This window comes from Coenobita brevimanus, chromosome 65, assembly GCF_032717465.1.
Source record: "Coenobita brevimanus isolate Jiangsu-jjx chromosome 65, ASM3271746v2, whole genome shotgun sequence".
NCBI classification, from domain to species: Eukaryota; Metazoa; Arthropoda; class Malacostraca; order Decapoda; family Coenobitidae; genus Coenobita; species Coenobita brevimanus.
The window spans coordinates 48,707,743-48,735,686 of NC_137018.1; the positions used below are offsets into that span (position 1 = coordinate 48,707,743).

Genomic DNA, 27,944 nt, shown 5'->3' on the forward strand with positions numbered 1-27,944 from the left:
CACCATTCGTCAACCAGAATCACTCGGATAGTATTTTCTGACGCAAGACGATTTTATTCAGCAGTAAGAAAATCTTAATTGGTAAAGGATCGTCGGTTACCCACAGTGTTGCTACTTATATCTCCTGCACTACGGTCTTTTTTTTTCTCTCTCTCAATATATTCCTTCTATTTTCAGCCAATTTTATTCAGCGGAAAACGCTTGTAGTGAAGGGGTGATTATTATGCTTGTGCCTTTAACACATCCAGATATATAATCCTCCCTTCTATTGAGTAAAATCATCTGCCTGTGTCAAGATTTTTAAAAGGATGGCATAAAATGGAGAGGGTTAAGTCTTTAACTATCAGTCCAGTCATAAGGTTTCACAGAGAGACTACACCTAGCCTACTAGCAGTGCTACTCACGACACACGATATACTTTCATATAATTGTGTTCTCAGTAAACATTATCATCAGTATTATCATCATCATCATCACATTACCCACACTATCATACCCATACGGTGGGTAGGATCCAGACACAGGAAAACGAGCCATAACGCCAGTCATCCTTCATTCCAGCCTTCTAAATTCTCAATAAAGACTACATCGACATAAATACTCTCCTGGTACAATCAAATAATAAAGAACTATCACACAGGAGTAAAACTTTAAGAATAACCAGTTACTTAACGCCTTCAGTAAATGAAACATTATCTAGTTTATTCTTGTTACCTTCAGACAATTTTATTCTGCTCAGGGAAGACTTTTCGAACTGGAGGGATGAAATACAGCTAACTTTAACCTCTTCAGTACGAGAGATATTTCCTACACTCGATAAAATCAGCTAAAAGAAAACATAATGAAAATTTAAAAAAAAAAAAAAAAAAAAAAAAAACACACCGGAGCGGAGGGGTTACCATAGAAATTGTTCTTTCAAATCATCGCCGGACATTGAATACTGATTATATATATATATATAATTTTACGTAGAAGCTCTTTAAGTCCACCTTCCGCATTATCAGTAAGAGGAATAATAAATAAGAATATGAACCTCTAACTGACAGCTCATATTACAGCATACACAAACGAGAGACACTTTCTTCGCTCATTTTAACTTTTTTCTACGTGAACTCAATGTTCCTCAGCAATATACACCAAACATACACCCTGAATATTTACATTACTAACAGACCTAGAACTGAACAAAAGATATGTAAATGGTAATGCAATACCAGCTTTACAATATGCAGCTAAAGTAAGACAACAACAAAAATACAGCACATTCCTAACCACCCCAGTACCGTGCTGAAAATAGGTGACCACATCATAGCGGAAAGGTGCGGGGATAAGTAGTGGCAATACCTAATATTAACTCATACACATCATACATACGACACACACACACACACACACACACACACACACACAGACACAAACCCTATATACCACATTCTTACACAACCTAGTACAAAATAAAGGCGGGCAAATCGTAGCTAAAAGGTGTGGTAATATCCAAGTTTAACTCCTTCAACACAATGACGTCAATCCAATCTGATCTACCCATAGACAACATAACCAAGCCCAGCATAACTTTACCTTGTCTATCTAAACCTAGCCTAACCTAAACTAATCTATCCAACCTTTAGTATTTAACAAGGGCGACCAGCTAATGCTGAAGGTGTGTGGATAAGTAGCTGGTGGTAATGTCAAACTCCCACACCCACCACCAGTGTTGATGAGGTCACACACGCCCGGATGTGGTCCCGACGCTAAATACAAAAACAGTTTACATTATCGCACGCCACGTAAAGCAAAAAAACACATACATCTGAGGTATGCGAAGTAAAAAAAAAGAAAAAAAAATGAAAATACTGGACGGAGCCAAAAGATTTACTTGCTACATTAATCATTTTTCTTGCCCTTAACGGTTTTATTTTTTGCAGTAACGATTTACTTCTCACACTTAAAATGTATTTCTTACCTAAATTATATATTTCCTCCAATAACGGCAACTTCTTACATTACTGGGTTATTTCTTGCAATACTGTTTATTTCTTTGGCTATATCCACGGTGTTAATTAAATCAAAGATGTATTTCATACTTACGATTAATTCCAAACATTACACACACACACACACACACACACACACACACACATATATATATATATATATATATATATATATATATATATATATATATATTAGTATATTAGTATATTTTGGCAGAATGTTTTCTTTTATACAAAAATCATTAAAGACCAAGGCGTAGCCATTGGTCTTTAATGATTTTTGTATATATATATATATATATATATATATATATATATATATATATATATATATATATAGATATATATATATATATATACACACACACCCACACACACACTGCCTTGAATGACGAGTGAATGAATATAATGCTCAGTTCTCTGAGGAATATATTGCTGGCTCCCTCACTTTTGTTTTCAATTTCCTATTTCTGGGTTCCTCCAACCTCATTTTTAGCGAAAAACAAGACGATAAAGAAAGAAGAAGAGGGATGATGATGATGATGATGATGATGATATATTATTTACATACATTATCCATCAGAAAAAATAATACTGGTGAAATTTGCCAGATAATTGAATGATAAGCCAATTACAACCTGCTTCGATTTAACTACCAGGAATCATAATTACCTAGTTCCAGACATCATCCAGGGTGCCCTTAAAAATAAATAAACAAATAAATAAAATGCCTCAAAGCCTCTCTGTCACATTTCATCACCACTCTCTCCAATCGCTCAAAGCAGTCCTCCTTCATAGATAAAAGCATAATGAGCTGGATATCTATTCTCATACTCATACAGTAATTGTTAGGCTGTGTGACTCATGGCGGGAACCAATTAACTGTTATAAGAGAATTTACGATTGTACTGAGGCATAAATATACGAATGAATGAATGACATACACAGAGATCATGCGCTGCTTCTTTTTACACAGATTAATAGATAGACTGACATTTATATTATATATATATATATATATATATATATATATATATATATATATATATATATATATATATTAGAGAGAGAGAGAGAGAGAGAGAGAGAGCGCGCAAATATGAGAGGTAAAGGTTAATATCAGCAGCCTTGATACATTAACCTATAAAGATTTCAAGACGGGGCTGATGTCATTCATTATTTAGCCTCAAACCGGTATGCCTGGATCCTAGCCGACTGGGAGTGCTACTGGGGGGTTCTGGGGTGTAATGGGAGGAATTGGGGGAGGTCGAGGAAGAAAAAATGAGGCGTGAATAAGGTGCTGGTAGGTACTGGGCAAACTTGGGTGGTCTGAGTTTACTGGGATGGCATTTATGATGTATATACTGGGAGAAAGTAGGATGGTGTAGGAGGGCAAAAGAAGGCTGATGTCCAGGGAGGAACCGGACAAGTCTTTGAAAACTAGGACAGTGTGAGAAACTTGCAGGACCAGGGAAAAACTGGGAGAACTGGGTAGGCTGTGCGTCTGGGGAAGTACTGGTGAGGACCTGGAATAAACTAGGGTGTACTGGTGAGGAACTGGAATGTACTGGAATGATTGGTAAGTACTGAGAAGACTGGGAGACTTGAGGGACTGAGAAGAATGACAAGAGAATGAAACGGTGGGTATTGCGACAGGTGCGGAACTGGGTAAGTACCGAGAGAACTGGTGAGGAACTACGAGGACTAGGAAGATACCGAGTAACAGGACTGTACTGGTGATGTGGGTAACAGGACTGGCGAGGTACTGGTGGATTGGGTAGAGTGTACTGAACCATCCCCCTAAGACCCTTTGGTAAGTGAGGAGTGGTGGTTACACAGGGACGCCTTTATTCTATCACACCCCTCCTCTCTCTCTCTCTCTCTCTCTCTCTCTCTCTCTCTCTCTCTCAGTTTTTGTCCCTCTTACTTCCTCATATTTCTCGCTTTGCTTCTTTTTGCTCTTCTCTTACCGTTCTCTCTCCCTTCATACCTCTTCCATCTCTCTCTTCCTCCTTTAAGTTTTCTTGCTCCTCTCAAATCTCCACTTCCCTCAGCCTCGTCCACCACGATCCACTCTCTCTCTCTCTCTCTCTCTCTCTCTCTCTCTCTCTCTCTCTCTCTCTCTCTCTCTCTCTCTCTCCTTTGCTATTCTGTTCTTAAACTTTGTATTTTGAGAATAAATCTTTTTCAAATAAATAAATAAATCTTTTTCATCAAGGCTAGTCCAATTAGTACGTAACATAAGGTTTGTTTATACATGTAACCAACCAGAACTGTCTATCAATTTATCAATCTTTACCTCTGCATCGTTCTCCTATTAATATACTGCAATTAACATCAAGGGAGAACAAATAAGAATACTAAGGTCTGAGTGTCTATGCAACTCTCTCTCTCTCTCTCAATACCGTAACACAACTGCCTGACCTGTTTTCCTTCCACCCCCCCCCCCACCTTCTCTTTCTCTCCACCTCACACCTTTTAACCTTTCCACAATTTCCTCCTTCTCTCCACGCCTCCCTCCTCAAGGTAAACAAGCGACAAACAAGGAAAACGGGGGGGAAACAATCCAGATTCCCTTCCGTAGTAACAGTCACTTCCCGACGTTTAATAATTACAGTTTTCGGCCCAAATATTCACATAGCTATAACATGCATATGCCTGAAACTGAAGTATTCTGAAAAACATCGACAATACTGAATGTTCCCCGGCCATTTTCTCATTCGAGTTCGGTAATTTTTCACGCAAATGGGAAATACAACTTACAGAACAATGTCACGTCTGTTTATTATATACCGGTACGTTAATTGACAATTTTCATTTATAATACATGTCTAACAATTCCTTCACTCAGTTATTCAATCCTGCTGTAAACGGCGTTGTAAATGAGTTTCATTTCAAACAACTTAGATAATTTCGTATTAAGTACCCATTTATTCTGTGAACACTCGAATTCAAATGGAGAACAAAATCACATCCTGTGCAAACATTTAAATCATCCGAGAACACGTGAATCGAACAGAAAAACTATTTTCGCCGTCTCATAATACTTGAAAGAAAATATAATACTTTTGAGGGTTAGGTATCAAAGTTCGTTGAAATCGTACGGTAAAGTGATAACCAGTGGCTTTTACTGAAGTGTTTTGAAAATGTGAGGGGGCGGCCATATTGAGTGGTACGGGAACGAGTCTCTGGATGTAAACAAACACCGGGCTAGTCTCTTGAGCTTAGCCACTCCCCTCGCTAGGACTACATTCCTCACTCAAAAGATATTCCGGCAAAAAAAATCTTGCTTTCTCCAGGTACATCACAAAATATTTATGGAATGTGTTTATGGTTTTGGAATTTATTTTTACTGCATCATTTTCCTTTAATCTGATGCAGTTTCTACTTGCAATGAATTTCAAATGCCTCTGATAAGTCGTGTTCCTTCGGTGAGTTCATCCATTCCTACTCCCTTGTTTTTTTTTTTTTAATTCTTCCATCATTCATTCTTTTGTCCCTTTTTTTTCGTGCTTTATTCTCCATCCCACTTCTCACTCATTTTTTCTATCTTAATATACCGGTATATGCCATCTTATTCCTTTGCATCCAACGACACTTTCCTCTAACCTTCTTTCACTATTACTTTCATAAATGCCCCCCCCCCTCTCTCTCTCTCTCTCTCTGCAAAGACCACACCACATCTCCCTATCTCCATTCACATCAAAGACCTCCCTTCTCTCCCTCCATCCTCTTCCCCTCCCTTCCTCTCCTCTGATCTCCCTCCTCCACCTCTCCTTTCCTCCACGTTTTTCCCCCTTCTTCTTCATGGATATAGTATGAAGGGCAGAGGTTAGGGTAGGAAGGTATAACAGGTGAAGGGGAACATAGCGGCAGAGCACAGGTGTATGATGTAGGCTATTTGGAGTGTACAAGAACTTTTTAATATGTTCTTCTGGCACTTTATTTATATACCCAAGGTTTGCCGTACCTCACCCCTCACCCCAGCACCATGTCTCACCCTTCCTCCATTCTCGCTCCTCTCCCCTTCCTTTACATCTCCCTTCCCTTGCCTCTCCCTCAGCTCTTCTCCTACCTGTCTCATAATTATCTCCTCTCCTCCCTCAGCCCCTTGCCTATCCCCTCCCTTGTCTTTCCCTTTCCCTTCCCCTCCTTCTTCCTCCTTCTCCCCTAACTTGTCTTTCATTTCTCTCTCCTCTTGCCTCCCTTTTCTCTCACTTTCTCTCCTCCCCTCCACTCTCTTCCTTTCCCTCTTCTCAGCTCCCCTCTCTCCCTCTTTTCCCTTCCCTCAGTCATTCGCTCCCCCTTTTCCGTTTCCTTGAAAATACACAAAGAAAAATTAATAAAAAAAATAATGAATTCTAATATACCCTGGATCCTTGGAGATAAGGATGTAGCCTAAAAAAGGGGTTCTCTCTCTCTCTCTCTCTCTCTCTCTCCGCCAGTCTAGACATACCGCACCGCCCACACACTTCCCTTCCCTCTTTCTTTCCCCTCCCTTCTCCCTCCAACTCTCCTTCCCCCTCCCTTTTTTCTCACACTTTCTCTCCAATTCTTAAACTTGTGAAATTTACAGAATAAGTCTTTGTAACAATTTTAAGGCCGGACCACCATGTATGGACCATAAGATTGTAATTATATGCAGCACTGTAAATGCAACTCCTCCTCCCCCCCACCTCTCATTTGTGCACTCCCCTCTTCCACCCTTTCCTTCCCACTCCATATTCCCCTCTCTCCCTTCTTCTATCTTCTTCCCATTCCCTACCATCCCTCTCCCTCTATCCTTTCTCTTCTCCCTCTCTCATTTTGATTGATACTATCCCATTTCCTCTCTCTCCTTTTCCTTATCCTGCATCTCCCTTCATCCTTTCTCTCCCCAGTTCCGCTCCTCTTTCCTTCCCTCTCTCTCCCTTTCCTTATCCTAAATCTATCTCCATCATTTCTATCCTCACTCTTCCTTCCCTCTCCTCCTTTTCTTCTCCCTCTCTCCTTTTCCTTATCCTCCATCTTCCTTGATCCTTTCTCTCCCCACCCCCCTACCCACCCCTCCTTTCCCATACTCAGATACTGTTCCGTCTACACGTGCTTCTTCTTGTTTTTCCCTTTCTCACCACACAATTACCACCAGGGAGTACGGGAAGGGGAGTGAGAGTGGGAGGGGGTGGGGAGGGGAAGAGAGAACGAAGAGGGGGTGGAGAGGAAGGGATAGACTGAGAAGAAATGGGAAGGTAAGAGAGGAGGGAGGGGGAGGGGAGGTGAAAGGAGAGAAGTAGAGGGGAAAAAATGGGAGGGAAGGAGGAGAGGATGGAACTGAGATACAATGAGGAAAGCTGAAGAGGGGAATAGGAAAGATGACGGAAGGAATGGAGTAGAGAGGAAAGGAGAGGAGAGGGGTGGCTGGAGATCCTGGAAAGGGGAGGGGAGGGAAGAGGTGGGGAAGGGGAGAGGAAGCACATATTCAAACAAAGAGAGAACATTATCCTCAACACTTGTTCTGCTTTCACTCGTCATTTACAAACCATCTACCTACTTGTCAATTTATCAGTTCATGTTTATCTATTTATCTGTCCCACCATCCACTATTTCAACCCCATCTGTTCACCGGTATCGACCTATTTCATCTATTTTCGTCTGCATCAAGCATCTACTACTACTACTACTGTTCACCTGTCATCCCCCTCCCTCTACCCCCCCCTCTCTCTCTCTTCCATAATCTATACTCTCTTATTCTCTCCCTCTTCTCGCTTCAAGATCCTGCCTCACCATTTTTGTACTCCCTTGCACTCCTCCCCTCCCTCCTTCTTCCTTTGTGCTCAACATTCTATCGATTATTTGACCTCCTCCCACACCAGTTTTATATTCCTTTGTACTCCTCCCTTCCCCCTCTTTCACTCTCCTCTTCCTCGTCACCTCTTCTCTTGCCTCTTCCTCCTCTTGCTTCTTTTTACATCACCGGTATTCACTCACTCTCAGTCCTCTCTCTTTATTTTCTTTCCACACCATTTTGTATTCCTTTGTACTCCTCTCTTCTTTCTTCCTCCTCCTTCTGCCCCTCCCCTCCTCCTCTCCCTCCTCCCTGCTTTCTCCTCTCTCAAGGCTGCTGGGTATAGGAGTCAACACCTTATAGCGGAATCTGGCACCCCTTATAACGGTATCCGGCTCTACATATCAGCATGGGAGAGAGAGAGAGAGAGAGAGAGGGGGGGGGGTTAAAGATGCCAAGAATAATTTCAGACATAGCGAGATAAAGACATGCAGAGACACAGATAGATAGATAGATACATAGACTGTAGATTGATACAGGTACACAGGTAGATAAAAAAAATATAGTTTGGGACTGTGTGTGTGTGTGTGTGTGTGTGTGTGTGTGTGTGTGTGTGTGTGTGTGTGTGTGTGTGTGTGTGTGTGTGTGTGTGTGTGGAGAGAGAGAGAGAGTTAATGAGAACGACTAAGCAAGTGCATGAAAGTCAGAGTGAGTGCGAGTGAGGGGAAAAAAAAAAAAAAAAAAAAAGGACGAGAGAATGAATGCGCGTGATTTATTTTTTTATTTTTTTTTTTTTTTGCATTTTTTTTTTCATTCCCAAGCACCACAGCCACTCCCACATGAAACACTGCCGTTCAGAAATATGAAAAAAGGTCAAAATACATGAAATCAACAGAATACTTACAACTAAACTCAGAAGTATTAAGTTACTATTATCTAGTTACTAGTGGTGATGGTGGTGGTGATGTGATTTATTGTTCAACCTCTTTGGTGCAGAAGGTGCATCATGCAAGAGGTGACCTACACTAAGGGGGCTCTGAAGCACTTATTTAACTGCTCAGTAACAATCCCTCCTCCCACGACACACACTCTCCCTCATAACCCCACCTTACACTAGGTATACCTCTTTTATCTCCCAAAATTCTACTCTCAACCATCCCATCTCCCCCACCTACAGTCGGTTCACTTTCATCTGAGGAGATCGGGCCACGCCAAGAACTTGGGTCCTAAGTCGTGGTTAAGTATGATTTAGTGAGGCTTAGTTATGAGGCAGGAATTGCCCTCCTTGGTTACTCCTGTTGGATTATTTTCACCGGACGATACTGAGTCACACCCACAGCTTGATGCTAAGTCGTGGTGTCATGAAATTCGATGAATCTTAGTTAGGAGGAAGGAATGGGTCGCCTTGGCTTCTAAATCAACAATCCAAATCTGACACTTGGTTATCTATTTGGCTGAAATGGGTTAGGTATCGTTCTCAAAAAAAAAAAAAAAAAAAAAAAAAAAAAAAAGCTACAACCCGTCCCTCCACCTCGTTCTCGGTTCAATTCTTCTTTCAAGCATCCCGCTCTTACACACTCTCGTAACCAATCTCTCAATCTCCATTCCCTCCATTAGCACAACCATCTCAACGAACAGAATAACCTCCATTATCTGATATTACACAAAAGATGTCATTTATAACTTATTCTTGCTGCTGCCAGACGGGTTTACTCAGCTTTGTCATTTATATCTTACTCTTGCTGCTACTAGACGATTTTATTCTGACTGCAAGCCCCCGAGTAATGAAGGTTATTCTATCCCCTCTAGTTCGAAGTCTCTTCTGAGCTGAATAAAATCGCCTAGAAACAGTTAGAATACATACATACATACACATACATACATACATACATACACACACACACACACACATATATATATATATATATATATATATATATATATATATATATATATATATATATATATATATATAATGGCATCACCAGGATGAAGAGGTTTTCTTAACACCTAACCTGGTTCATGAGTACTGATGTTATCCTTACTATGACACTGTACAATCACAGTGAAATGCATTAATAACCTCAAAGCTGTCAACAACTAAACTTCCTCAACACTATTTTAAACACAATTTACAAACCTTGCAATAACTCAATATAAAACAACAGCCTTTATTTTTCAAAAGATTTGTTCATCCGTCAGTACAAGTTTCTTCTTATTTTATTCTTCCTACTGACAGACGATTTTATCCCGCTTATGGAGTAACTTAGAAGTGCTGCGGTTTGAATCACTGTCCATTAACCCTACATTAGCTATCAGTAGGCTTCCCTACGCTGGATAAAATCGTCTGATGGCAGCAAGGATAAAATGCAGAAAGTAAGATCTTGAAACACGTAAATGCAAATCAGCACAGTGGCAGAACTATCATAAGTGTTTCCAACGCAAATTCTCTGCATTCACTCCATACCATCACCATACCTCAGTATTTACTTACCACACACATTGCCACAAACCTTTACTACGCCACAGCCTCATTAAATCACACACACACACACACACACACACACACACACACACACACACACACACACACACACACACACACACACATTAACTTACAACACCCAACCATCAATCTACCGCATGCACCACACCACCACATTATATCACATTAAATCACCACACCACCACATTGCATCACATTAAATCACCACACCACCACACTGCATGACATTAAAGTACCACACCACCACACTGCATCATATCAAAACACCACACCACCACATCAAATCACCACAACACCACATTAAATCACCACACAACCACAGTAAATCATCACATACCACCACATTAATCTCATTCATCACACCAACACCTACACATCACTACATCAGCCTAACTCATCACACATCATCACCATTTTGACTCGTCACACATTAACTATTCACACATTCATATTTGTCACCATAAACTACAATCAACCCTACTGTCACACATCACCACGGTCACTACACACCATCCTATTAAATCACCACACACACCTCACATTAATTCGCATCACTACTACAACTCTTCATCACACATTTCAATAAAGTCCCACATAAGCAATACAAGACATTTCCAAGCCATCACACTCACCACATTCGCCACATCACAACCAGTCATCACACGGAAAGACCACTGATAACACCACAACTCACACCATCACAAACACACACTTTACATTTAAGGTACTAATGACGTCAGCATTGAAATGGCTGGCCTACCACTTGAAAACACACACACACACACACACACACACACACACACACACACACACACACACACACACACACACACACACACACACACACACACACACACACACACACACACACACACACACACACACACACACACACACACACACACACACACACACACACACACACACACACACACACACACACACACACACACACACACACACTGCACCATTAAATATAAAGCCAACATTATGCCGACGGCACTTTTCCCACCAAACAGAATCACTTTCTTTAACCCCTTCAGTACGTGGGTTTTTTTCTTTCTGTTTTTGCTGCAGCCTAACAATTTTATTCATCTTATGAGGGACAACAGAAACCTCTCGTAGTGAAGGGGGTTACAACAGTTTTTCATTAATTCATTCAGCAGCTGTACCAAGACGTGTATATATTTCTTGATCTTGCAACCGCCAAGCTATTTTCTTCAGCTAAGGGAAGGCGATGCGTCCTGATGGCTTTAAGCTTATTTTGCCAACTATACTTCCCAACCAGAGCACGTTTCCTGCACTTATACTTTTCGCACTGTCCTACTTTTCCTGCCAAGTGAAATACGTCTTATTTTACTGTGCATACTTTCGGCCAATAACTCCTCGACACCTCTGAGATTCTGAACTAACGAGGTGAATATCCAACTCATCTTATTGTTAAATACTTCGGCAGATTCTCATTAAGTCTGAACATTGTTTCTAAAACAACGTATGAGAAATAATGGTCAGATTCCAACTGGACGAATTATTGCTGATTACTTTAGCTACATCCAGTTAGTCATTGACACGATTTGAGACGGTGTAAATGAACTAATGACGGTAAATGTTCTTGTCTGAGATTCTAGCCTATTTGATTAATGATTGGTTATTAGTTTAGCAGCCTCTAAACAGTTTTTGATAATTTCCAAGCGGGTGCAAAGGAGCTAACTGACAGCAACTGTACTGCCTTCACACACAACATTCTTTCGTAAATACAGGCTAACATTATTTTCCTCTCCCCTCCCCCACATAACCCTAGAACCATCATTCCGACAAACATATCACAGTCCTCCCCTACATGCACTTTCTCTAACAAATTCCAATTCAATCCTTCACTGTGGTCTGTTTTTCACATACAACACTTTTTACGCTGCCAGCATCACTTATAACACTTTTTACGCTACTTGCATTACTGATAATTTTTCTTTGCGCCATCAACATTGCGTACACTTCATGTTCCTTGTATCACTTGACACTCTTACGCCGTCTGCATTATTTAAGACACTTGTCACGCTACTTCTTAAGCTATAAAGACTTTTGTTTACACTACTAGCTTCACTTATGACACTTTTCCGCTACCACAGTCAATTATTTCTTCGATACCTAGTCTACTTACTGCACTTTTTCATTACATCACTTAATACACTTCAACGCTACCATCATTAATGACACTTTTACGATACTGTCCTTATTTAACACACTTTTTACAACACTTCATACGACACTGTTTTTTAATCGACCACTATTACATAAAAACACTTTCACAACCAGCAAAAAATTCTTCTCATCAAACAAATCACTTTCCCTGTCAAACCAAGCACTTTTTCTCACGTCCAACGAATCACTCTCTTTCTCTCTCTCTCTCTCTCGTTCTTTCCTCTGGCAGTCTGTTGTTTCCCCTCCTGCAACCTGCACTGTCATGCTGGCTCAGGAGTGGAGCAATTCTCTATTTTCTCTCCATCTCTCATTCTGCTCTCTCTCTCTTCAAAGGAAGTGGGAAGTTTATATGATTTTTCTCAATGACTTTTCGTTTCCTGCATGCGCTAAAATGTCTCACATTTGTTCACTGTTCAATTAACTCCGCATTACCTTTCAGGGGGGTAATTGTGATTAAAGTTCAATGCGACTTTTTGTCTGTTTCACACACACACACACACACACACACACACACACACACACACACACACACACACACACACACACAGGGGAACGATGGCAAGACGTACACAACCACCCAAACATCCAGACACACACACAAGAGGCGCACACAGATACACACACACACGGACGCACACGGATCCAGTCATGTACGGATGGAAAGAGCCAGACTTGGAGGAGATCTAGTGCCCACCAGTGCCAGAGTGCCACTGAGTCTGAGTCTTCTTGGCATGCTGTACTGGTATTGCCCTCCCTCCACCCCCTCCTCCCTTCTCTCTGCCCATCCTCCCTCTCCCCTTCATACCTCCCCCGCTACCTCCTTGTCTCTCTCCCTTCCTCCCTTCTTACCTCCTTTCATACCACTTACTCTCCCTCCCCTTCCTCCTTCACTTCTTACCTCCCTCCCCCTCTCCCTCCTTCCCCCTTTTGCCTCCCGTCCTCCCTTACCCTTTCTACCCTACCCGTTTTCCCCTTCCGTCCTCTTTACTCCTCTCATTTCATCCTTTCTCTCTCTCTCTCTCTCTCTCTCACACACACACACACACACACACACACACACACACACACACACACACCTCCCCCCGCTTTCATCCTTCCTCCCTACCTTACTATCCTTCATCCATCAATCACTCCCACCTTCCTTTCCCTTCATCCTTCACCTCCTCCTTTCCTCTCTCACATCCCTCCCTCATTCCTTCTTTTCCTCTGACCATCTATTTATCTCTCTCATACTTTCTTATCTTCCTTTCTCCCTCCTTCACATTCAACCTCTCTCTCTCTCTCTCATACCCTTTCTATCCTAATCGTCTCTCCCTCCCCGCTTCCCTTCCCCCCCCTCCCTTCTTTCTATGTATGCGGCACCCTTCCCCATTTTCCTCTCTCTCTCTCTCCCTCTCTTACGCCATCCGACCCTTGACTTGACCCTTCCCTCGCTCCTCTCTCTCTCTCTCTCTCTCTCCCTTGCACCTCCTCCCTATCTTTATTCTTTATTTTACCTTCCCTCTCGTTCTCTCCTTTATTTTGTTTTTTTACTTTTCTCTACTTTCACTTCCCTGTCCTTTCTCCTCTCCCTCTCTCTCTCTCCCTTACTGTCTCTTCTCTCCTCCTCTGTCTTTTCTGCTCTTTTTCTCTTCAACCTTTTCTTTATTTCCCTCGTCTTTCTCTTTTCCTTCTCATCCCCTTCCATACATTACCTGTACATGTTCCTTCTCCTCTCCTTCCATCCTCTTCTCCCTCCCATTTCCTCTTTTCTCCCTAGATCCATTCTGTACTCGCTCCTTTCCTCCTCCTTTCTCTCCCTCACCTTCCTTCTGCAATTGCTCTTTCCCTCACTTATCACACTCTTCCTTTCCTTCCCCCATTTTTTTTCTTTCTCCGTTCTAACCTTACCTCTCTCTCTCTCTCTCTACCCCCCCCCCCGGTCCCTTCCCCCCTCGTTCTCCTTCACCTCTCACCTCCTCCCTCACGTTCCTTGGCAATTTCACTTTCTTTCCTATTTCCCTCCCCCTCCTTCGTATCCTTCCTTCCTTCTCTCCTTCCCTCCCTCTCTCCTTTCCTTCCCTCCCTCCTTTTCTTCTTCCCTCTCACCTTCTCTCTTTACATCCTTTCTTCTTTCATTCCCTCCCTCCTCTTCTTCTCACCCCCTCCTTCCCTCTCTTCTTCCTTCTCTCTTTTTTTTTTCCTCTCTCTCCTACCTTTCTTCTCCGTTTTGCTCCCACCTCAACTTCCCCCTCTCCCTCCCTCCAACTAATCCAGACAAATTCTTCCCTCTCACACATCCCCTTTTCATGACTCTCTCTCTCCCTCTCTCTCTTTGTTTCTCTCTCTCTCTCTCTCTCTCTCTCTCTCTCTCTCTCTCACACACACACACACACACGAATTCTTACTTCAAACACACTTAAAGCCAGACACATTCACTTCTCTCTCTCTCTCTCTCTCACCCACACCCATACCTCCCCCCCACACACACATTCTAACTTCAAATAATTTTTCACGCATCCAGACACATTCATCTCTCTCTCCCTCCCCCCCTCCCTCCCTCTCTCTCTCTCTCTCTCTCCGTGACACATGGGTGAGCTTTAAATGGCCTGATGTCTGTGTCTGGCAGATTTGGCGCCCCCTCTCTCCACCCCCAATCCCTCTCACCCCTCTTTCCCCCACCCTACCCCCTCTTTTATCACCCTCAACCCCTGTCCCTTCTTCCTCCCCCTGTATTAAGCGCCCCCTCACTCTCCCCCTCACCAACCCCACCACTCCCCTCTGTTTTCTCCACCACTCTCCTCTCTGTCACCCTTCTTTCCTACCTCTATGCTTCTTCCAATTATTACCTCTCCCCGTCCCCCACCCTTCCCTTCTTTCTGCACTCACCCCCCACTAAGAGAATTTCCCCTCTCAGTCTCTATTACTAACCTGACTTCTACCCCCACTCTCTTCAACCCCTCCCCCTTCCCATTCCCATCCTCTCACCTCCCACTGAGACAAATTCCTCTCTACATCCCCTAGCAATACTTTCTTCCACCCCCACCCTCTCCACCCCTCTCTCCCCCACCCCCTGCCCACACTGTCCTCTCTTACCCTTCAAACTACAGCCTTCTCCTTTCCTCCTTTCCCTCTGCTTTTCCTTACCCCCCTCTCTCTCCTACCACTCCCCTCCCCTCCCTTTTTGCTCAGTCCATTACTCTCCCCACCCTCACCCCGACCTCCTACCTCCACCTCACCCTCATCTCTTCTCCCCCACTAAATGATCTGACGTCCCCTCCCCACCTCTTCCCTTATGTCCTCTCTGCTTTCCTTTCTCCCCTTCCCTTATTTACCTAATATTCACCCCTCTCCATACTTTCCCCTCACCCTCCCTTCTCTATCTTCTTTCCCCTCCTCCATTTTCGCTTGTCATTTTCCTCTCCCTTTCATTTTTTTCTTTCCGAGCTTCCCTCTCCTTTCGCACAATTCTCATCCTTACTCCTTTTCCTCTCTCTCCTCCCCTTCCCCCAGCCCCACTCTTCTCTAGTCCCACTCCCCCTCCTCATCTTTCTCTCCCTTACCTCCTCTACCTTCTCTTGAACCCTCCCCCCCTCCTTCTCTCTATCTATCTATCTACACTTCCTCCCCTCCACTCCCCCTAACTACCCTCCCTATCTTCATCCCTCCACCCCTACCCACCTCTCAGTACATTCCTAACTGATATTTATTGACGTCAGCTGAGCCTCCAATTATTACTTTTAGTTCCAATTGCAATTATTCACAATTAAAACAATGATAAACGTATATACTGTTAACTAATTAATGTATGTCAGAATAGCTGAGGACATTGAAAAATAAATATAAAACAATTCATGAGCACTACATCTTCAATAAATTCTGATTTACTGTAGACACACATTTACACAACTTCAAAAATACACAGGCGATGCACAAACAGACCGTATACCCAAACATACATTACTATCCACACTAAGACCTTATCCATACATAAACCACGTACATGGCATAAGCACATCCGGAACTCTACACGCACATACACACGTACACCGCATCCCATCCACATACACTGTACACCCTAATACATTCTGACATACACATTCCTCACACACACGACTACACTATCCCACATGCATAAACACCCTGAAAATACAATAGTTCATACACTGCACACACACGCCTTCAATGTATCCCACAGAGACACACCCTATCAAAATACATTCCATCATACACTACTTCATACACTCCGCACACGCACGTACCCACACCCACTTGACGTCAGAGGCCGACTGGGACCGACTCCGTGTCTAACCGACCACAGTTGGCGCGGTTTTTTGTCTCACCGCGATGCCATAACTTTAACTTTCATTACTATTTTCACTCTCACATCCCATTTATAGACGCTTGATTTATTACTTTTCACCTTTAGCAAAACCCGAAATAGTTGTCAGCACGAAGGGGAGAAATTAAAACGTTGAAATAAGGCGGGAAATGTGGATAATATGTATATAAATTTGGAGATCTCGTGTTTGTCGATGCTGCCACATGAGTTGCCGTAAACGCATTTTCACACCAATTTTCCTGCGGTTTTCCCACTTGTTTCGTCCTTTCAGCAATTCCAAAACGATATAATTAAACTATAAAATACTGGGTTAATTTTCAATGCACATTTCCAAACCCGGTACTCATAATCAAAGAAATTATGATACATATCGACGATAATTCAGCTGCTAATAACTTTTATTCGTGTTGTGGGTGGTGTCTAAGAGAGAAGGGTAGGAGGGACGAGAGGGGGAAGAAATAATGTAAGGCGAAAGGTGAAGGATAAGAGAAGGATAGGGAAGACGTGAAGAGAATGCACATGGAAAGAGAGGCAGAGAAGAAAATTATAAGGATATAGGTATGAAGAGGAGATGGGAAAAATGGAATCACTGGCCATGGTTCCTTTGAAGAAAAAGCAACAATTCCAGGTGTAAACAGGTACAGGTGAAAACAAAACCACGTGTACACAATCGCAGGTGTGTAAACAGTAACCATGACAAGAATCACATAAATCGCGGAACTCAGCCACAAATAATCAATTACAAATCAAACATAAAACAAAAATAAAGGACTCAACGCAAAGTTTATTTTTCAAACTATTTTCATATCCAAATAACTTTTAAACATTTTCAGAAGTATATTTTTTGGAGGTTAATTACGGTTTATGGATTACAGTATTTTCAGTATGTCGTATTTCACATTATTTTCCGACAATATTTTAAGAAATATTTTTCCACTATATCTTTCGAACTATTAATCACTATTTTTCCGTCTCTGGTACCACTCTCCTGCCTCTCCCGGTCCCTGCCTCACACTGCCCCTGCCTCACACACACTGCCCTCCTCAAGGCCGCGCTGTCCCCCTGAAAACACACACACACACACACACACACACACACACACACACACACACACACACACACACTGGTATCCACACAGGTACCTACGTTCAAAACACACATACACACACACACACACTAGTATCCAGCTTCAGTACGTACAGACACACAAGTACCCACGTTCAAAACACGCACATACGTAGCCACATTCAGAAACACACACACACACACACACACACACACACACACACACACACACACACACACACACACACACACACACACACACTCGCACCGCTTTTTAATGGTTTTGAAATAAAAATAAAATTAAAACTGGCTTGACAAAGGTAAGATAAACTCAATCGACTTTACTTGCTAAATCTCTCTCTCTCTCTCTCCGCACTGATAAACAGAACACAATTACCCACACGCACTCTGCATACACAAGTACAAAAGATGAAGCATACATACACACACAGGTACACACATACAGACACAAGTACACACACACACACACAGGTATCCGCGTCACACACACACACACACACACACACACACACACACACACACACACACACACGAGCAAAGAAAACAAACACGTCATAAGAACGCACAGGTGGGTAAAATGGCGGCCAGGTGGATGGACGGAGGGATGGATGGACAGACAGTTGGTTGGTTGGATAGCTGTCTGGTTGATTGGTAGGTTGGATGGATAGTTGGTTGGTTGACTGGCTGGATGGATGGATGGATGGTGGAAAGGATGGATGGATGGACACACGGTTTTATGCACAGATGGGTAGATGTCTGCACGGAAAGAGTAAACAGATGAATCAAAGAATGGATATACAAACAAATAAATGGCTGAAGTGACTGGCAAACAGAGAGATACGGACATACATACGGACAGACAAATAACCACGCACGTATTAGTATTATTAAAAGCACCGATTAAAAAATTAAAAAACAAACATAAAGATAGATAATAATGGATACACAGCTACATGGGAGGGCAAATGGATGGATGGAGAGCCGGCTAGTGGATAGGAGGTGGGTTACGTCATCCACTGTCCCTAGAGGTGAGTAAGGACGCGGGGGAAGGGGACGAGAGAATGGGAAGAGGGGTAAGAGGAGAAATGGTGAGGAGGTGATGAGAGCGAAAACAGGATGGGAGGAGAAAGAGGGAGGAACGATAAGAAGGGAGGAGGAGGAGACTAGAGAATAGGAAGAAAGAGAGGAGAGGAGGAAGGATAAGAAGGGGGAGGAGACGAGAGAATGGGAAGGAGGAGAGGAGAGGAGAGGAGAGGAGAGGAGAGGAGAGGAGGAGAGGAGAGGAGAGGAGAGGAGGGGAGGGGAGGAGAGACAGAGGAAATTGTAAGAAAGAGAGGATGATGGGGAAGGGAGGGAGAGAAGGAAGAGGGAATAGGATAGGTGAGGGAGAAGGAAAGGAAGGAAAAAGGACAGAAGTGAGAGAGAAGAGGAGGGGGAAATAAAGGTACACAGAGGACAGGAGGAGTAAGGAAGACAGAGGAGGTGGTAATGGAGGGGAGATGTGTTCGGAGTCAAGGGGAGGAAATGGCACGAGCGGATGGAATGGGGGTGGGGAGGAGAGGGGAGGGAAAGAAAGCAGAGAGCTAAAGAAGGTGCGAACAGAAATGAAGGAAGAAGAATGGAAGGGAAGACGAGGAGGAAATATGGAGGGTGAGGGAGATAAATAAGAAGGGGAAGAGAAAGAAAATGAAGAGGGAATGAATGGAGATGGGGAAAAGAGAAAGTACGAGAAGATAAAGGATAAAGGGGGTGTGGAAAAGAAGGAATAAGAGATGAAACGGAAAGGGATTGAATGAGAAGAAACGAATGGAATGGGAAGGAAAAGAAAGCACGAAAAGAGAAACAGGAAAGAAGAGAGGTGGAGAGGAGGGGAAAGAAACGAAGGGGAAAAAAGGATACGAGGAAGGAGGATGAGGGAGGGAAAATGAGGGAGAGAAAGCGGTAAAGAAATCAGTTTACAAATAAGTGACTGAGAGAGTGAGTAGAGGTGGAAGGTCAAAGGTATCCAAAACTATTTCCTCTCTCTCTCTTCTCTTCCTTCTCTCTCATATCTTCTGTTCTCATTATCTTGTTACTTCCATTCCCTCTTTAGTTTGTCTAACGTATACCTTAATCTCTCTCTCTCTCATATTCTCTTCTCATTTCCTTGTTTCTTCCATTCCATCTTTATTTCACTTGTCTAACGTGCTTAATATCATCTCTCTCTCTCTCTCTCCCTCTCTTTCAATACAAGTGGCCGTTGTTGTGGTGCTGTTGAGTCACAGTAAATAATAACGATATCACACAAGAGCCAACACTTATAAACAACACATCCCCAACACACACACTCACCTCATACAACACATTCACAGCACTTCCATCACATTACCTCAAGTCTCTTTCCCTCTGCCTATAATCTCCGTCTTAATGCAATGTGTCCAGGCATCTCGAAATGAGCGGATAATGAATTAGTCCTCTCTCTCTCTTTGAATCGGATGTTTCGCATGCTCGCTGTCTTGGACTTTCCTTTTTTCTGCATAAAAAACACAGTTCACAACATCCAGCTAATTCATTCCAATCAATATTCACATTCCAACTGGCCTTCAACATTTATTCACCTTGTACAACTTAACTTCAACTAATATTAAGTTTAACAGCACACCTAAACTGAATACTTAAATGTCAATTTCGTGTCGTGTCATTTATAAAGACTTCACCACGCTTGCATGCGTCAGACTTGGTCACCTAATGGTGGTTCTCTACACTGCTCGATCTCTGGCAGCCTCCCTATTCAGTATTTTATCCCACTTTATGACTTCCTCCCAGGTCTTTTTTTTTTTGGCCTGGTTCTTGCAACCCTACCCCAGACATTCACAACGCTTACCCTTTACTCACAACTGTCATCCTCCATCCTCTCAACATGCCCAAACTATCTCAATCTACCCCTCCTCATCACAACACCAACAATCAATCGCAATCCTTGCCCATCCAGGCCTCGTATTCAAGGACGCACTACACATCCATCTACAGTAATCACTGTCATTCCTGTACGTTTGAGCCAACGAATATCCTCTTCCTTTACTGGGCAGGTCTCACTACCACACAGCATTACTCAACATGCCGCATACAAAGATCCCTTAGTAGGAGAGGCCTCTCAATATTAGGAGAGACAATAGTTCCCTGAACTTCCTCCGACCATTCCTTACCCTAGTCACCCTATTACACGCACACACACATATAGATAGATAGATAGATAGATAGACAGATAGACTGATAGATATAGATATATTGATAGATATACCGTACACACACACACACACCTTGAACAAGCTTCCAGAACTTAAGAATTCTAGCCATCAGTCCACTGCCAAATGCCTGTATCACAATTTATCCTGGGTGGCCGAGATAAAAATACCTCAACGACCCCCTGTTACCATACACCACCATCACCTGCACCATCATCAACATAATCCCGACCTGATTTCCCTGTAGGGTCAGTAAGCGGGGTGGCTTTGGATCCAGCGATAGGACACAGATGCGAGAACTATTAACAAACCCATGCAAAATCGCTCTCATTCATTTCCTCGCTATTTACAGGAATATTCTGGGACCCTTCTATTACCACAAAGAAAAAATTCTGTCCAGTTAATGTAACGCCATATTCAAGGACTGACATTACCCTCAGTAACCTTAGTGACCTATGATCCTGCCCGACCTCACATACACCTTACCTTCACCAGTATTAGCACCTATGATCATGATGTCCTAAATATTTTATATGAGAACAAGAAAAAATGATGCTCTATGAGTAATGATCTAAATATTTCAAATACAATAGTTACAACAGCAATAATAATAATAATACTAACTAACGGTTACATTTACTTACCCGACAGTATGGCAGCACGTTCCCTTCTCCAGTCTGAACTAGTATCCCCTTCGCTCCCCCGTGCTCTGTGAGTAAAATAAGAGGCATAACTTCAGTAATACTGACTCTCACGCTTAACCACAATTCACTGCCCTATCCTCTTTTTTTTCTCTTTCTATTTACTGACAATACATCTTTTTGCCAGGTTCTTTTCCGCCTTTCCGTCCGCCCATCTCTCTTCCCTCCTTTAATTCTTACTATCCTGTGTCCCGTTTTTCGTTCCTTTTAATAAAAATTTTGTTCATGTTCTATTTACATAATTACAGATGTCTCAATTTCAATCCTACCTTCTAATGGCTTTTTGTAATTACGTATTCTGTACATTTTCCAGGTTGAATTTTTCCTACAGCTTTCCCCAGTCTAAGTTTGTGGCAAAAATAATGAACATAAACGAAAAAGCTTATACTCAACTGCAGTGCAACTCGAGCACATTATGAGGGAAAAAGAAACAGGATAGAAGGGTTACCCCTCACTCTCCTGTGCCGTCACCAGGCACATCTATCAACGCCAAATCCGTACAAAATGAAACTGAAAGAGTTTATATTTATGTGTTGTCTCTACTCCCGTACGCTCTCCGAGAGAGATTAACAATAACACTAATAAAGTGAACACTAAAACATATGACAACCACAAAAAAGGCCTAAATTATTTGCTAAAACTCGTGCAATCGACCGAATCAGTCAGTGCACATAAAGTCCACTGCAGAACCAGACTCTCGGAATGGAGAGAAGGATAACTCGTACCACACAACACCAACTAAAGACTGGAGGCCGTATTCTCAATGGCATACGTGGCTTCGTATTTTCTTCCTTTACTCTTTCTTTTGCCTAAACGCTTTAATATTATACAGTATTTTACCTACATCGTTCTGACATTACCTACCGTAGACACAATTACACCAAATACACACAAGAGGATACTGGGGCGTAAAGTGCAAAACAGATCGCTAAGGAAAAGGTTTTATGAAATCACCAAAGCCACTTAAAGTGCCACGCTGGCTGGCATGGGAACCACCACTTACAAGACACAAGATCTCTAAATTCAATTACCACGCTAATATCTAAATCTGGGGAACTCTTGACTATCAGGCAAAGAATCTCTCTCTCTCTCTCTCTCTCTCTTCTCGTCTAGTCTCAACACGTCTGTCTCTCTCTTTTTTTCTCTCTCTTCTAACCTGTTAGTGAGTAGGTCTTGGCGTGCCCTTGGTCCGTATCTGCTCTGTAGGACCGAAGACCATGCCTCCTGTTCACTGCTGCTGCTACCTCCGCCTACTATCCTGTAGCTGTCGTCACCATCCTCTCGTCCCCGCACCCTATCACTTTCATCACCTCCACGGGGCGACCTGGCCCAGAAGATAATTTCAATAGTGGAAAAATAACATCATCATCATCATCATCATCATCATCCCACATGCCGAATTCACACGTAAGATGAAGCGAGGTAAAAAAAAAAAAAAAAAATGAAAAGGGGAAACACAAAATTGGGAGAACCATCAAACAGCAAATCCATTGAACTGTGACACATAGCCATACTGATTCAATAATGCATTAAAATATTTGCCTCAATACCCCAAACAATATTCATCCACATTTCTTTTAAATCTTTGATGCGCTTCAGACAGACACAAGCAAATACTTCGTTTTCAAGTTAACAAGGAGGCGTAACCCTTGCCATGTGCACTTTTATACATATTCCATCCATCCACTTCGTCTCCTTGTCAAATTCTCAGATTTCTCGACTTCCATACCTTGCCTTCTCTAACATTCATTTAATATATTATTCCACCTCTTCCTTTGCTTACAATGTCTCCTAATACACGCAAACTCATTCCTATACACCCTTTTCACCACCTATTGATATCCTTTTTTTAATACAAAAATACAAGCAAGCTCTCTCCTACCCTTTTAAAATGGATTTCCTAGCACCACATTCTTCATGAATCTATTTCCTACTCACTCCAATATATGCGACCAACACATATTCCCTAACAGTCCCATTCTCACTGCTCTCACTCTTGACATTTCCCACTCATGCCATGTCAAAGTCTCAAACCCGTAAGTTAATGTGGGCACGAACACACTTTCACGCAATCCTCTTCCAGCCTCTATACTTAGTCCTCTGTGGTGTGTAAATGCCTTCTTAGTACTGGCAATCTCATTTCCCCGATCCACTCCACTCTCCACTACCTTAGCACTTCTCTTTTCTATTCTTACACCGAGGTTCATCATATTTGAAAAACTCTAACCTCATTCTCCGCCCATTCATCACTAGTTTCACTCCCACTTCCCTAACTCATGTTTTGACACTTCTTATTACCCCAGCCATACTGCACGGAGCAACCTGGGACACATCACACACCCTTGTCTCATTTCATCCTACCACACACATTACATTATACCTTCCATACCTCTTCACCTTTATATATATATATATATATATATATATATATATATATATATATATATATATATATATATATATATATATATATATTACAACTATCTTCCTATCCTTCTCACAAAGCAACTTCTCCATTATCTGCCTCACACCAATTATTAGACCCACACATCCCTAATACTATTAAAACCACCCTGTTCATCACTCACATGACTTATATTTAACTACTTTTATTATTATTATTATTATTATTATTATGATTATGTTTCTCACAACACTCGGTTCCCTTTATTTTTGTACAAGGGTACAATAACAGTCTGTTTCCACCACAATGGTATACACCTCCACTCATCGATTAACAGTTCACTCCACTCTCTCCACTACCACTAACAGAATCCTGCAGGCACCTCATCAACACCTGTTGTCTTGCCATTACATTCTATTTGCATCATACATAAAAAGATGTCTCAGTGCTACTCTTTCCTTACGGTGATAACTGAAGGTGCATCTCATCAGATTATGCTTTGTAAACTGACTCCCATAATGGAACTCTTAAAAACTCTCCCTTACAGACACAGCAACTATGATGATGGGGGATATGTACAATATTCAAACACGTGCTGTTCAGGTGCTGTGCTAGGTGTGAGGCTGGCAGCAAGATAGTGGTATAAGTGGTGGAAAGGTTCTACTATATAATGCAGCTGTGAAGTAATCATATGTATCGTTGTCTATGTATGACGATGGGGAGTTGCTTTACTGATGTGTTCAAGGATGCATATTATGGGTCCGGCCAAGCAACTTACTGTTGTGCAGTGTCGTGCCCTACTGTGACAGGAGGGGATATGTTGCGTAAAGAAGGGGAAAAAGTGCACGGTAATATACAAAACGGCAGGGAAGGGAGGGGGGAAGGTGCAGTGCAGTGCAGTGCTGTGTAATATAATATAGCTGGAGGATGTACGAGTATACTATAATTCGGCCACACGTGGTGTAACGTTGTGCAGTATGTGAAGGCAGACATGTAATGTGAGTAGCTTACTTGAGGTCGAGGCGTGAGGTGAAGCTGGTGCGCCAGTCTGGCTTATTGGGTGAAGGTGGTGGTGCCTCAGTCTTGGTGGGTGAGGATGGGGCTTTACTGGCAGCGTCCCTCGTAGGTGATACAGGACCCAGCTCTAGGGTGGTTGGGGCGGCGGCGGGGATGGGGGTTCCCTCCCCCTTGGTGGGTGAAGGTGCTGAGGTGCGGTTCTTGGAGAAAGACTGGAACCAATTCTTGTGTCTGGCCAGCAACTCCTTGTGCTGCTCGTGTGCCGACAGCCGCCGCTCCACCCCCGTCCCCCCACCACCCTGGGGCTTCACTGGGGGCTCTGGGCGCAGTCGCTGCCCTGGTCCCAAACTCGACTCCTCATTCTCACCCGGAGGTGGCTCTGGGGGTTTCTGTTGTCCTGAGTCCAATTCCTGGTCTTGGCGGGGCTCCGGGGTGGTGTCCTGGCTCCTAGTGGTGGTAGTGGTGGTGGAGGGGGGCCAGCGGCGGGGTGGGTCGGAATCTGTGCTGGAGGTGGAGCTGGGGCGATAGGGACCCACGGAGGGGTGGTGGGGGGCGTGGCCATTCGCGGTGCGGGGCGCCCCAGGGGAGGGTGAGCGTGAGGACGTGTTGGAGGACCTGGCGGGGGACACTGATTCCCCTCGTACTCGGTCTCCTGGCCCCAGGGAGCGCCGCACCCCATCACCAACCCCAGGGGCCTCTAGCTTGGTTTGCAGGCGGGACACCACCTTCAGCTCAGGCCGGGCTGCCAGGTCGGGCTTCTTTACAGCCGGGGTGGGCTTGGCGGTAGTGGGCACTGGGGCTCGGCGGGGCTGGGCGGCCTCACCCTGGCCCATCTTCTCAAAGAGCGCCCTGGCTGTGTTGAAGCGTGCCAGGTGCGACTCCGTCCTGACCACCGTGGCGGCCTGCGGTGCCTCACTCCCGCTGCTGCTCTCATCACGCCCACCACCACCCTGGAACATTCCCGCGATCTTGGACACCTTACCCGTGTGCGGCCGCCCGCCACCCTCATCAATCACGCCCTGCAAACAAAACAGCAATGCTATTCAAACCACATTTACCGAACAATACAAACTCTAATGGTACATTCCCATAACATCTATGCATTATTTTTAAACACTCTAATGACTCCAATAAAATATACAAAATCTTGTAAATGTTCACGAGAAGATAGTCCCATAAATAAAAGTAGTGATGATGATGATGGTAACATAAACATGATGAGGCTCAGTAAAGTCAAGCACATCGCCACCATCTCATCCAGCTAAGTCTGCCCTATACTGCCGTTCTCTGTGAGTGAAACCTGACGTGCACTGGCCGTAGAATTGTTGGTCAGGCATGGTTGAACGACCTGCCTACCTCGTCACGCAGGGGGTAGGCAGGTGGCTGGACGGAGAGGGAGGGAGGTAGGCAGCGGGTAGGAAGAGGGTGGGGAGATAGATACCGGGTAGAAAGGGATGGGGAGAGAGGCAGAGAGGGTGGGCAAAGCGGGTGGAGAAATAGAAGTTTGCCAGAGGGTGGGAAGGTAGGCTTGGAGGTGGGAAGGCAGGACTTACATGGGTAAGGAGGTGGGATGAAAGATTACAAGCTTAATAGCACAAGGGTCGATAGACGGGGACAGATGCAAATATGATAGGCAGAGACAAAGAGAGAGAGGATGTTGCCTGAGTTGGTACGCGGAAGAGAGGATGGAGGCAAGTGGGATGGAGAGGGAGGTGAGAAGGATAAGCGTGGAGGAACGGGAGGTGGGGCAGACAGGGAGGTAGGGAAGCTAGGCAAAACTTACGTGGTTGGGGAATACAAGTGACGTATTGAAGGATGGGAAGGAGAGGGAGGAGAATAGGAAGGGATGCAGGGAAGAAAGAAGGAAGGGATGCACCCCGCAAAGAAGGCATGTGGAATGAATGAAGGGAGGAAGGGGAAAAAAAAAAAAAAGGAGGAAGGGGCAGGTGGGCACGGAAGGAAAAAAAGAAAGAAGGAAAGGAGAGGAGACAGGAAATAATGAATAAACGAATGAATGAAGGGAGGGAGAAGGAAAGCGAGGGAGAAGGCATGAAGAAGATATACAGTTAGATAGCGGTTGGAGGAACTGAGATGCAGCGGAGGAGGAGGAGAAGGAGGAGGAGAAGGAAGGTGGGACGAGAGGGAAGGGGAGAGGAGGGAAGGGAAGGGAAGAGAGGGGGAGGGAGGGAAAAAGATTATGAAGAGGAAAACGGGAAGGTGAAGTACTAATGGATAGGGTGGGGTTATGAGGGAGGAGGAATGGTGGAAATGAAGGGGAAAAAAAAGGATAAGAATAAAGGCAGGAAAAAATAAAAGCACGATGGAATGAAAGGTGGAAGAAAAAGATACAAATAAGTTATAGAAACGAGGACGAAAGGGAGGAAGAAAAAGATAAAAAGGGGGGAAGAAAGGGGGGAAATTAAGAAATAGCAGGGGAAAATGGAAGGAAAAGTACACAAGATGCGGGGACGGATATGAAGTAGTGAGGGAAGTAAACACAACACAATCAGACGAGGGAAGAATGAAGTGCAGAGGATATAAAAAAAGAGAGTGAACAGAGAGAGGGAAGAATGGACAAGTTAAGACTAGAAGAAAAACGAAGGAAAAGAAAAAGAAGACATCGATGGATAAACGGAGGATGGAAGGAAAAGAGAAAAGATGACGAGGGCAGAAAGTAAGATACGGAGGAAGGCCCACCCCAAGAACAAGAAGCAATAATAATAATAAT

The 27,944-nt window shown here is 43.4% G+C and overlaps 1 protein-coding gene across 1 annotated transcript in view; it reads right to left on the reverse strand.

Annotated features, from left to right (window-relative positions):
• Window positions 1–26,175, reverse strand: part of Spn (protein phosphatase 1 regulatory subunit spinophilin) — a 159,383-nt gene extending 133,208 nt beyond the window's left edge. The window contains exons 1-3 of the mRNA XM_080276511.1: window positions 25,211–26,175; window positions 22,952–23,119; window positions 21,739–21,803 (exon numbers count right to left, since the gene is read on the reverse strand). Coding sequence (XP_080132637.1) covers window positions 21,739–21,803; window positions 22,952–23,119; window positions 25,211–26,175 — 1,198 coding nt within the window. The remainder of the gene's footprint in view (window positions 1–21,738; window positions 21,804–22,951; window positions 23,120–25,210) is intronic.
• Window positions 26,176–27,944: the final 1,769 nt, after the last annotated feature.